Source organism: Argiope bruennichi, chromosome 6, assembly GCF_947563725.1.
Source record: "Argiope bruennichi chromosome 6, qqArgBrue1.1, whole genome shotgun sequence".
Classification (NCBI taxonomy): domain Eukaryota; kingdom Metazoa; phylum Arthropoda; class Arachnida; order Araneae; family Araneidae; genus Argiope; species Argiope bruennichi.
This window is the reverse complement of record NC_079156.1, coordinates 77,420,174-77,434,173: the sequence shown is the minus strand read 5'-3', so window position 1 is coordinate 77,434,173 and position 14,000 is coordinate 77,420,174. Positions and strand designations below refer to the sequence as shown.

Sequence of the window (14,000 nt, the reverse complement as noted above, 5' to 3'; positions counted from 1 at the left end):
CTGTCTAATTAATAAGATGGTTATTGTAGGAAAAACAGCCAACTCAATAATACGAATTTAATTCATAAATTCAATTAAAAATACAGATGAATTCAGACAATTCACAGTTAAAAGGACAAAGAGTGAGAGAGAGAGAATAATTGTTCCAAAAATTAAGTCCAATTAATGTTAAATGGGAAATTCAAAGGACCGCTGAAAAATTGCAATTATACAAGAATTTAAATTAAGAATTGGATAATTCCACTATATTATTGTTTAAGATATTTAAGATGGGCCAATATTCAATAGTAGCCATGTGATTTGCACATTAATTATTTTCACTACTTTACTATCCATAATTGAACAAATACTTTTCTAGAGAATAAAATAAAAATAAAAAAAATTTACCTTTAAGAATCACTTTTTCTTTTTCTTCATGTTCACTTTCCTTACTAGTGCCATCTGTGGGTTTTCTTTGCATCAAACCCTCTTCAAGCATAGCATCAATTTCATCTGTCGATATATCTGAATCATCAGAATTGTCTTCATCACCATCATTATCATCACTTTCAAATTCATCCAAAATATCAAACTCCATCAAACGATTCTGTACACTATATGTAGGTGATCAAGCACATTGATAAATAAATTGTAAAATTAAAAATTGCAATAAAACAAAATAATCCATAATATCTATAAATTTCATAATCAGTAGCATTTAATTAATAACTTTAATGGCATAATTATATAAAACTGCCAATTTTTAAAAAGAAATATTTAAACATATATCTTTTATTGAATATTAAGTTAATAATCTATTTAATCAACATATTATGTACTATCATTCATGTTTACAACAAATAGAAAATAAGTATTAAAATATGGATATTAAGTTTTAAATTTCTTTCATAAAAAATCATACTGTACTTTAATTTAAGAGTTAAAATTATTTCTAAAATTTTTATCTTTATTAATAATAAAGATGAATGTTCAGGCCAGATCACTTGACACAGAGCTACTAAACTTCACAAATACACACTTTGAAAAGTGGAAATTTGCAACTCAGGACTATTTTTTTAAACTTTAAATTAAAATTTTCAAAAATATTATGACAATAATTATTTTTAAAACATGTTAAAATACAAATCCTCCAGTGACATATTTTTTTTTTCTAATTTTAATATGTATAAAAAATATTTAAAGTTTATTTTTACAACAATGCAATTTTCATTCATTTTTATTGTTGCTACTAATATTTTATCCTTAGTTTTCCCATTTTTTTAATGATAAACGTTTGGGTTTTTTTCCCCATATTAAGTAGGTTTCAACAAAAGTTAAGATTTTAATAATTTTTTAAAATTTAATTGTATGTACAATTAAAATTTAATTTCAGAATCAAGCAATGGTGAAATATTTTGAAACGTATCTCTGTTTTTTCTTGTAATATAATTGGATGTAAACAGAAGGAAATAGATACGATATTAGGAAAGGATAAGATAGAAGGATATAAACAGAAAATTAGGGAAATTCTTAATGTAATGTACAGAATAGAATATGGCTTCTAAAATAGTTTGAGTTAAATATGTCTATTAAAATTTGAAGTTTCAAAATATTTTGCTGAGGAAGCCACAAAAATATAACTACACAAAATATTTTCATTCAAATTTTTAGCAACTATTAATCTTGGGAAATAACTGGATTTCAAAAGTAGTCAGCAATAATTAATCAATATAAAATCGTTAAACAAATACTTAAAATTTTTACTCGTACATTTTTATAAGAATAATACTGTACATAAAATTTAAAAAATTGCATGAACCCATATCATCTTCATGACAAAAATAACAAAAAGACCTTGATTATTACAATTGTTATAAAAAAAATTGTAAAAAATAGCAACATTTCAGTTTTGGAACAAGAATAAAATTATTCTGAAGGATGAAAATTCAATTTTATATTACAACATGCCGAATTCTACCAGCAGAAACTTTTCACAATGAAGTATATAAAGGATCAGAAATAAAAAGAATAAATTTACTGCAAAGAGAAATAATTATTATCCATTTATTTTCTCTAGGAAGCTTTAACACTTTAAATATTTATAATATTGAAAAAAAAAATACATGTATATCATTTGGCTCTAGGTATCTTGACATTTTTATAAAAAAATCGCATCAATTCAGATATTTTTTTTACTTCAAACTAATCAACAAATTTATTTTGATTAATTTGAAATCAAAATATCATAAATGTAAAACACTTTCAATATTTTGAATTATTTTTGCTAGTTAATTATGCTCATACAGTGCATCCAGAATAATTATAAAATAAATAATTTTTTAAGATCCTAAATTATTTGAGGATTTTATAGCAATGCAATATAATAAAAATTTTTGGAATTTTAAAAATCTCAAAAAATTAAATGTGAACTGATCTATTAATGTCCGAAGTTTTACAATACATTTAATGTTTCTAACTTTTACTTAATATTTATTTATTAAAATTATTTATGAATTGAATATATTAAAAATGTTACTTTTTAATTACAACTATTATCACTTTATTTATTAAGATTATTTGCTGTTTATTAAAACTGAGAAGCATTAAAAATAAATCTATTGACATTTTTAGTTAAAAAAATTATCACTTATTACTTATTTTTTTATATCAGATAAAACTATTTTTGGAATATCGGTCTATCTAGGAACATAACTCAAAAATGTTTTGAATCTTACATCATTAAACTACACAATAACCAATTCAAAAATGAAACAATCTACATTAATCTAATTTTCTATGTGGTTCTTCGTACTAAAACAGTTGATTTGTATTAAATGCGTATGAATTCTGACTAAATCTGCCTATTTGTGTGCATTTGAACATGGTAACTCAAAAATAAAAAGAACTAGATAAAAAAAATTAGTATAAGGATGTATTAGATAAAGAATATAAGAATTATAAACCAATATTGTATTATCAGATCGTATTTAAATTACAATGTACAGTTAAACACGATCAGTCTTACAAAATTTACGCAGTAGCCTTGACATAAAATTTAAATATCTGTGTCAAATTTCAGATCCAAGAAGTTGGAAGGGGCAATATTTATAAAGGTATACTCAATTCTCATCACAATGCAATAAGGATCAATAAAAAACATTGCATTATTACAATTATACAGAAAGAAGTCACGAGGAAAATATTCTCATTGGTTAAAAAAGCTTGATGGAATATATGGTAATTTAAACCTTTTTTTTTATGTATATGTTATAACAATTTAACAAATATTTAATCATTTTGAGAGAATTAGTGCAAAGACATTTTTAAACTATAGTTTTTTAAAAATTATATAAAAGTAATTACATAAACAATAAAAATTAATCATTTGCTTTTATTAATATAACTAAAATGAAAATTCTATTGTTTACAATTAAAATTATTTAACATAATTTCAGAAAATAAAGATATACACCATAAATGTATTTTCATTCAATTTTTTAAATTATATTTCAATGAAGAAGTTATCATATAATTTTTAATCCTGATGCAGTCTTAACTATATCAGAATTTAAAAAAAAAAATCATTTATAATAACATTGTTTCACTTGTTTTAATTTTTGAGAATAATGATATACAATTGGAGTAAAGAGTTTAGCATCTAACTTTTATAATTATCTCGAAATTTACCTTTGGTAATTATTAAATAAACCCTCTGCTTGGAATTAACTCATATTGCTGTAAAAATCAGTTATGGAAGCATCAATGGCAAAGGGTTAAAAACAATAATTTGTATTTTTTATTAATGCAATTCACAGAATGTTATAATAAAATATTATTTTATTCCCATAATTTTGTTTTAAAATATTTACTTATTTAAATCCGAAAACGAGTCCTCAAATCTCAAGAAACATTGAAAGGAACTGAAAATTACTGTAATGAAACTGAATTTTAAAATGATGCAAAAATGGAGCAGAATCTTTTAAAATATTTTGTTGATAATGCAAGACAATCATAAATGTATAAAAATAAAAAATTTTGTTATAAAACTGCACATAACCATATGCTTAAACTTCATTCAAAAGTAGTCTAAGTTGGCTAAAATACTTCTATGCCTAGTTACTACTCTAAAATACTGCCATTATAAGAACAATATTTTATTTGTGCTATCTTATTCTCTTTAACAAAAATGCATTCTATGTTAAAATATCTAATTACGAGATTTTCAATACGCTGTTCCATTTCTTGTTCCTATTTAACGTCAACTACTTACAATTAAGATTAATTGAAATACACATAGTAACATGAATGAATAAAGGATGTTTTTGTTTAGTCATACGAATCATGAAATACAGCAAGAATAGATGACTGAAATTTATACCTATGATATGCTATGAAAAAGGAACAGGTGATATTTTTTTATGACAGGAAGAAAATGAAAGAGAATACCTCTGAAAGAAAAAAAGTCCAAATTCATGCTACTGAGAGGAAGCTAAGGAAAATCATCTTACAACTGTTAAGCCCAAAGTTGCTCTGATGAATACTACAACTGGTATCTGTGTTCCAGTTTTCTAAAATCAAGCTTTTTAAGAATGTGGTTCAGTTCGAATAAGATTTCCATTGCTGTGACATACAATTCAAAGATAAATTTTGCCAACTTTAATGTATGTGGTAGTTTGTCGACCACTGTAAAACTGATGTTCAGTAATTAAAAATTTCTCAGTTATACATCATACTAATTTATATATTTCGGAATGTATTTAATTATCTTTAAAAAACAGATAACAAAGACTCCAATAAATTTAAGTATTTGAAACAAATAAATTGGAATTCTTTTTTAATTCCATATTTAGCAGTTACTTTCATATATGTAAGATAAATGTTTGTAAAACATATTTGACTTTTATTTATAGATAAGGCAGTGACCATCAGTTTTCTTTTAATATTGGGCAGTAATTCAAATTTTACAACTATTTTATTGATATCAAAATTTTATTTAAAAATTACTAAATATGCTTCATTTGCACAGTTGCCTATTCCTATATTAAACTATATAATTATTCCTATATTAAACTATATGAGCTATTAATTATTTGTATATTGCTGATTAAATACTATAAATTTTTAATAATAATTATTTTAGTCTGATTAAAAAAATATTTAACCAAATTTAATTTTATACTAGCTGTTAAATTTCCTGTTTTATAAAAATTAGACCAATCAATACAAATAAAAACCAGGTTCTTCAAAGAGTGAGTGAGAACTATGAAAATTTTGCATTTTTTTCTAAATATTTTGGAAACTTGAAGATATGCACAAAATGTTTTCGATTCTAATTTTTGGCATGTTAGCTTGGCTCTTAAAAATTTTACTTTGTTACAATTTCCTTCCCACTCCCTCCAATTCTGATAAAAATTCATAACTGTTTGTTATTTATGAATTTATCTTGCTATTTTTAATGAAATAAGATAATTTCCTTTAATGACCAATAAACAGTAAAAAGAATGTTAATTCATAATATATATTAATCAGAGAATAAAAATATATAAGTAAAATTATAAATTAAGAGAAAATAATTTAGTTAATAGCTAAACCTAAAAGAAATGCTGGTCTTATAATATCAAGTATAATATGCAATTTTTAGCAAATAATTAACCTTTTCTGTTCAGCAGATAGAAGCACTCCTCTATCTTGAATTCTTATTCTTTAAAATAGCAGCAGACTTTCACAAACAAACCAAAAATATGATATTAGATATATACATGATTTCTATCTTGAATATACAATCACAGTGAGGGAGGAAGGAGATATATAGCTTTATTTTGCTGTTGATCATCACATATGAAAACAAAAAATATCATTTTAAAATCAGTACTAAAGATAGTAAAAGATGCTGTGCACAAAATGCTCAATTGTACGAACTTTAAAATTTCGTATGGCAACACACTTTTTTATGTAATAAATTGATTCCCCATGGAAAAATTATCAAAAATACATATTAAGGAGTTTTTTTTTAGAAAATAAATAAAACGTCCAGTATCTAAATCTTATACACCATTGTATAAGATTTAGATATTCTTTAAACATCAGTAGTAGCAATTTTTTAAATTTTTTTTATCAAAAAGTAATTATAAAATTACAATTTACGTGTTAAAATTGATTGTTAGGTTATGAATGACAAAATATTAACACTGGCTAAACTAAACTTTCTGGGAGACATTTTATTATTTTCAACACAGAAATATTCAAAAGTACTGGAAATTTTGCTTAAATTCCATCTGTATTTAAATCAACTTTACACAGAAAGTATTAATAAGGAAAGTTTCGTTGTAAGAATAAGAACAATAAAATTCAATAATTTTTTTGTTTTGGCAAGCTTTACTCAATGAACAATATTTTGCAAAAATCAGATGCAAAAAGATATTGTGATGTCAGCAGTTGGACTACCCTGTATTAGTCTATACTGAGTGCTTGTTTGAAGAGAACTCTTATATCTGGATGGAAGAGGTTTTGGCCAAACAGTGTTGTTGAATGCGACTTTGAGGGATTTGAGCAAGTGTCTGTGGAACCATAATCAATGAGATTATTTTTCTGCCCAAGAAAATGGAGCTAGAGGAGATAGCAACAGCACTGATGAGCTGATGGAAAAATATAGCCAGAATTTTCAAAGAACTTATGGAACTGCATTCTGTATCACAACAAAAAGTTACATTTGTTTATGAGGAAATAATAGAATCAATAGGGTTCCAATGAAATAAAGATCTCAGTAAGATATTTGTAAATTTCAAATTTTAATAGATATATGATACATTATGTGAAGTCTTATGCTATTGTGCTTTTACTAAGCATTTTCCCCTATATATATATATTAAATTGATGTATTTAAACAATGTAACTAATTTCTCACCTAAAACAATTTGAAATTTGACATTTTTTCCCCCATCTTAATAGCATTTTAAATATAGTAGTAAGATGAATTGTAAAACAAAAACATATCTGCAACTTTAATTACAACTTTTATCAACAATTTTGATCTTCTTCCAAATTTAATTTTTCTTCTTCATCTCTTTGCATTATCGTTAGTTATATATTTAATCATCATCCAGAATTCTTACAATTGTTGAAAAATATGCTTAAAATATTTTTCTTAATTAGTATCACTGAAAAGATCATTTTTTGAATTTTAGGATGATGATGATTGTACGGTAATGTTTTAGGCACTCATTATGGAAAAATCCCAAAATTTCGCTATCATTTTTATTTAATTAAAATTTTAAGGGGAAAAAAGAAGCTCTGAAGTGCACATTTCTACCCACCAAAATATACATGTACCAAGTTTTGTATCTTTACGTTCAAATGGATCTGGCCTGTACAACACCAACACATTCATTTTCATTAAAAGTAAAGTTGTTTACATTCATTTGTTCTTAAAAATTTTAAATTCTTTTCAAAAGGATATAAAAATAGCAATTTAATGCACTTAACACTTTGTGGTGAAGTGTTTATGACATTCTTAGCTTCATTTGCTTCTAACTTCATTAAATTCAATTATAAATGGGAAAAAATAGGATTCACTTTTAACTTTCTTTTTTACGAACAGATACAAATATAAATCAAGTAGATTCCCAATTTTCAGCTATAAAGTACCACATAAAAATCTATTCTTTCAAAGGGTTTTGCTAATTTTTTTTTCATAGTAAAAAATAATAGCAAAAAAAAAAAAAAAAAAAAAGGAAAAAAAAGTTCAACCTTTTGTTGGTTGTATTTTAAACTATTTATTCTATACATTTTTAAATGTGAAAACATGCTGATAAAATTAGGTGTTCTGTTAACTGGAACACTGCAGGATCATTCTACACAGTGGGACACTATGAAGGAAAGAGAACACCTATGCCTTCGTTTCAAAGAAAATGAACTGAATTCAAAGAATACTATTTAGGAGGGTCAGAATTCTTGGAAATGACTGATCCTTACTCTGGGTCTTTGAAGTATTGTGGAGTTTTTTCGGCTAGTAGGATAGTACAAAAAAAAAAAAAAAAAAAAAAAAAAAAAATGATGACTTAAGTTTCATACTTAATCATTTTGATATTCAAGTAAATTGCTTTTAAATTTTATTTGATCCATTTCTGCCTTTCTCTTAAATATTACGTAAAAAATGCATAATTTTATATTGATCAAAACTGTGGTAAATTAAAATCTTAATACTTTGTTGATTATTAAAATTATTTGAAATTCTTCATTTTCATAGGCGTACATATGTTTTGCATGAATAAATTGATACTATATGTTGTAATTTAATAATATTTAGATACCTGAATATTATTATTCCATGTATTATATACAATATAATAATTTCAATTTAACTGGATTATTTTTATGAAATTTGAGAATTTTGTATGAAATACTGAGAAAATAAATATCTACAAATTTAAACAATTATAACCTTATAAAGTATTTATAAGGAACTAAAATTCTCTTTTTTTCAGTAATTTCTTCTATAAGAGTCTGCATAAGACATTATATGAGCTGATGAGTAAAACTTCTAGCTTCCACATTTAAATGGAGCCGCTTTATTATGTGAATGTGCCCCACATGCTTCTTTTAAAGGCAACACAGAAAACTTAAATTAACAGAACTACACACAGGAATGAACTGAAATTTTACATGTCCCTATAAAATGGCCTTGTCCTTTTATTTATGTCCAAAATTATGTATATTGCCATTTAAAAATTATTAAACTCTAATTTTGAATTTTATAGCATATAAAAAATTACTTTTTAATGATAATTATGTGTGCAAAATGCACAAATAGCGAATGTTTCCAAAACAACAAAAAAATATTAGATCAATAACTATAATATTTTTTTAAGATGCAAATAAAAACCCAATATTTTAACAAGAGAATATCAAAATTTAGAAACTAATTGACCAAGACTAATGAAATTTGGTTTTTCTGGAATATCTTTTGATTTAACTTTGAATTTCGATGAGAAAAATGGTATTGCCATTAGAAAGTTTATTCTTATTTCACTATATAAATGGCCTTTGATGAAATTTTCAGAGAAAAATCTTTTTAAAGTGTATTAATATCTTTTTAATGATTGTACAATGAACAATGCCAGAATAAAACTGAGCAGCTCTCTTTTTTTACCCCTGCAACTATACAAGATCATAGAAATTCCAGAGGAAGAGTTGAAAATATTAAAGAATATTATTCAAATTTTTGAAATATATTTGCAGAAGTTGCTGCAGCTTTGACAATTCAGTGTACATGATACTGCGGTTCAGATACAAACTGAATGACACCAACAGGATAAACTGTAAATATGCAAATATCTTTTCATATACATATAAAACTTGAAAAAAAATCAATTTAAATATAAAAATAAATTTTAGGAGTCTTTAGATTTTATGAAGAAATAAAAAACATATTCACTTACTTATTATGAGAATTACCAGCTGTATTACTAGCAGAATCATCAGATTCTACAGCTTTTCCATTTATGAATGTTTCTTTGTCTGTAGCTTTACTATCATTGTGAATAATGCTATCTTTATCTTTTGAATCATTACTATCTAAACAAGGCTCTTGCTTTACATCCAGCTTTAAGACAGATGTTTCTTTACCACCTCCACCATGCTTATTGTCCAACCCATCATTCAAAAGCAGATTGGACGATTGCATGACCAGTGGTGGTGTATCAGCCACAGATGTAAACTCATTAATTATTTCTGTTTTATTTTTTTCTGTATAACAGCAGAGTGGCAGTGAGTTTTTTTCTGAAGTAACAACTGTATGTTGATCATTAATTTTTGGTACAAGACATTGTTTTTGCTCAAAATAATTTTCATCAATTTTATTTATATTATTTGATTTGTAATTACTACTGCTTTTATCATTAATGGATTGTTCATTAGATTCATCACTCATTGAATCTTTTTTAATCTTTTCCTCACATAATTTTTCCGAATAGGTAGGCGATTCCGAGGAATCATTTTGTGAAAGTTGCTTCTTTAGAGATTCTCTTATCTTTTCTAATTCAGATATTTCTAAATAACCAACAGTATCATTATCAATATCTATTCCATCATCAAAAGACAATGATGTCTCATTAGCAGATTGACAAGACATATTACTTATTTCAAGTTTTTCTTTCCTAAATTGTTTAAAAGGACAAGAAAAAATATCTCCTGATTGACTACTTTCATTTCGAGAATTTTTTCTTTTTCGTGGACAAACTTCATTTAATTCAGCTGCTTTAGGAAGGTTAGTTTTATTAGCTGCATTTAGTACCAATGAATGGGAAGATGATGACTGACTAGTTGAAGTATTATCTACTTTGTGAAGTGATTTATCTTTCTTGGTTGCAAAGGCAAGATGGATTTCTGGAGCAATAGTTGTTTTTTTATCTTGATCTGTAATCCCATGAAGCTCTTTATTGCAAGATAATGTAGATAAAGTAATATCAGTTTCATAATTTTTAATTTTTTTTGCATCAGTGTTATTAGAATTTTCATTTTTCTGCATTCTTTTGTGGCTGTATTTTAAAGCTTCTGCTTTCAAAACCTTTTCTGGACATTTGAATTTTGCTGTTATGTCAGCTTTCTCCTTCTCAAGAGTCTGTTTTAAATTAAACAATTTGGGGACATTATCATCGTGAATAAAATGCTGCTCCACTTCCTTGCTGCTATTAGTTGTAGAAGTGCCACCTCTATCATGCCCAAAGTCCAACCCAGAATCAGAATGCAAATTGGACGATTGCATGACAAGAGGTAGTTCGCTTGATTTTTCCAGAAAATTTTGCACAACTTTTCTTCTTTTCTGTTTGGGAGCTCGACCTTCCAGCTTATTTGAAATACTTGACTCATTGGATTTAGTCACATCAGTACAATCAATTACTTTAACTTCATTTACGATATTTGATTTTTCAAGCACTGATAAATTGTCATCTTTCAAATTCTTAATAGGATGAAAGAATTCATTAGATACTGGTTGGTTTTCATTTGTATTGTCAATTTTTAAAGTTTTAGCATTCAGTTCTGCTTCACTCTTAATACTATGATCATCTGCCACCAGTTTTTTGAATTTTGAAGTTTCTTTGATTCTGATATCTACACTAGAGTCAACAGGACTAGTATTTGACATTTTATTGCATAACCGTATTATCAAAGGTGATGTACTAGTAAAATTTGATTCACTTTCTTTTTCAACATCTTTTTTTGAATCACACATATTTGATGTGTGACCTTTATAAATAAAAGTTTCTGCAAATGACTTGATTTAATCTCACAAATGAATTTTTAAAGATTTCCTTTGGCAATAAAAGATAAAAATCATAGTCACTCTGAATAATTATGAATCATCAGAATCTTAACTTTTTTAACAATATTGAATTATGTATCATTGAATTATACAAGAAAGCAATGAACTTCATGTTTGGATCATTTCAGATGAGTAGTTCAGAATACCTTCAGAAGGCAGCACTATTTATAACAACAAACTAGGAAAATTAGCCTGTAAAGAAAGAGAAGATATTAAATAACCATGCAATCAAAATTGACATTATAGAAGTTAAACAAGAATAAAATTAAACTTTTAAGCCAAGAATATAATAACATAAATACACAAAAAAATGTTAAAATACAGTTAATATACATTTTTCAAGGATTTTTTTTTTCTTTTCTTTTTTGCTTACTTGCAGAGGCTAACTTTATAAAATTTGATAATGGGAGGAAAAACATTTTACAGTTATGATGAGTGAATGTAAAAATTAAGAAATCAATTAATAAACATGTTTGAAAAAATATATAATCAACCTCCAGCAGACAATTAATATTTATTAAGATCTAATTTCAGATATCTTAAACTTTCTCTTAAGTAAGTTAGAAAATTGCACTATTTTGGTAATACAATAGAAAAGATCTTAAAAAGTGATATACATTAACAATTTCTGATAACATTTACTTAACTAGCAGAAGCACTGGCACTAATATTAATTTTAGAAACTGTTAAAATATAAGGGTGGATATAAATTTTATGAAGAATAAAAGTTACAATTTAAAATACAAATATACATATTTTTTAGTAAACCATGTTCACATTTCAAAACTATTAATACCAAGAAAAAAAGTTTAATCCTGCATGGAGATATCACATCAATCTTCTAGAAAAGTTTGTTTCAATGTTCATTTTATTCTTTTTCTAAGGATATAAAAAAAGTGTTTTAACATGCAATATTTCAAGCTTAGTTTTGACTTGCATAAATCTATGACTCAACCAAAGAATTATTTCATTGTGTGGAATTTACTTAAAAATTAGGAACTATGCCTGTGCATGATTTTTTTACATATGAGATGCATTTGCAAGAGTTTTTATTACTACTTTGTGCATTGTAAAAGACATGGATTTTTTAATTAACGATTTTTTTTAATAACGGATTAGGCGTTTAAAACATAAAAAAGAAAATATTCTGATGATGTAAAGTAATAGCCTCCTAAATATTCTTTAAATTTGGAAAATGGGGAAGATATTTTAGGAAATCAGTCATTTGGAATTGAAATTAAATTTTTAATGATAACGGAGTTATTCAGAATGCTCATTCATGGAAGAAAATAAACATGAATAATATTTCTTCCTTAGTATTGCTTATAATACCACTATTTTTGCTAAATTTAGAAAAAAACTAACTTGAAAAGCATAAAATATATTTTTAACCTGGAAAATCAAGTCGCCAGAAATCGTGCGAGATGCATTATATCTAATTTGAAAGGCAAAAAAAACGTTTAGATTTTTCTATTATCTGAAATAATATCATTAGTTATCACCCAGTAATAATATATTTAGATGCTGAGAATATTTTAAACAGTAATTAATTTTTTAAAAATACTTAAAATTAAAAAGGGAAATTATCAAAAACGTACTATACTTGGAGGATTATAGATTACAAAGCAGAAATTATCTTTACATAAATGCATGTATATAATTTTTAAAAACCGATTTCAAAATCAAATCTAATTATTTTGTTACAGATATACTGCTTCTAAAAATCATTTTTCTTAAATTTAATTAACATTTTTAACTGTCTATATTACTTTCTTTCAAGTTCACGCACACAAATGACTAATGATTTAAAATTACTCATGAACATTGGTACCCCTCTTCTATCCAGAAAAAATAAAACTTGCTTAAGAATGGACAGTATAGAATGAATAGTTCCAAGTTTATGAAATATCGATTGTATTTTAAATTGCATACCTTTTAGTAGAAAAAACAACATTTTCGCGAAAGACAATGACCATGACCAAAGAATGAGACGAAAATAGGGAAGTGAACTGAAATGAGAAAAGAAATGCGAGAAAAAAAATTATTGCTTGATTTGATTGTTTGTTTTGTGGTGAGAATTTATTGTTTTAAGCAAATAATTTATTCAAGATATGTGCAGTATTTCAGCTTAATTATAAAAATCCTTTGCTGACTGACAAATATTCTTCTGGAAAAATTCCACAGGTGGAGTCGTTGTTAAATTCTCAGTGCTAAAATGCAGGTACTTAGGTTTTAGCATTGGTATCGGATGATTTCAATTACGGAATTGGATTTCATAGAAGATTCATCATATTCCATACCTGTTGTATTATTAAATCTTGATCAAGAATCAAACATCATTCCACTGATGTGGTGTAGAAGTTTTAAAATAGGGATGCTGAGTCAGACGTACCATTGTTATCACTGTACAATTCAAAATTGCGAAGACTCTCTGAAAACTGTAAAACAGTTAAAAATGAAAGAAACTTTGAAAACTTCTTTAGTAACATCATAAATACAATAGTATTAATTTACAAGGTATTTTGCCAATGGTGGAAGATGATTTCAATGCAAAAAAATATCTAGAAATATTAAATATGATATGTACTATACATCAAATCTACTGCCGGCGTGCTGGCATAGGGGTAGTGCGTCTTCCTCGTGATCTGGGCATCCCGGGTTCGGGCATGGTTGTTCTTTATCTGTGTTCTATGTGTGAATG

The 14,000-nt window shown here is 25.8% G+C and overlaps 1 protein-coding gene across 1 annotated transcript in view; it reads right to left on the bottom strand.

The window, feature by feature from the left end:
* The window catches only part of LOC129971462 (uncharacterized), a 36,506-nt gene extending 23,202 nt beyond the window's left edge, over positions 1 to 13,304 (bottom strand). Inside the window, exons 1-3 of the mRNA XM_056085246.1 lie at positions 13,232 to 13,304; positions 9,417 to 11,491; positions 388 to 593 (exon numbers count right to left, since the gene is read on the bottom strand). Coding sequence (XP_055941221.1) covers positions 388 to 593; positions 9,417 to 11,209 — 1,999 coding nt within the window. The 5' untranslated portion in view covers positions 11,210 to 11,491; positions 13,232 to 13,304. The remainder of the gene's footprint in view (positions 1 to 387; positions 594 to 9,416; positions 11,492 to 13,231) is intronic.
* Positions 13,305 to 14,000: the final 696 nt, after the last annotated feature.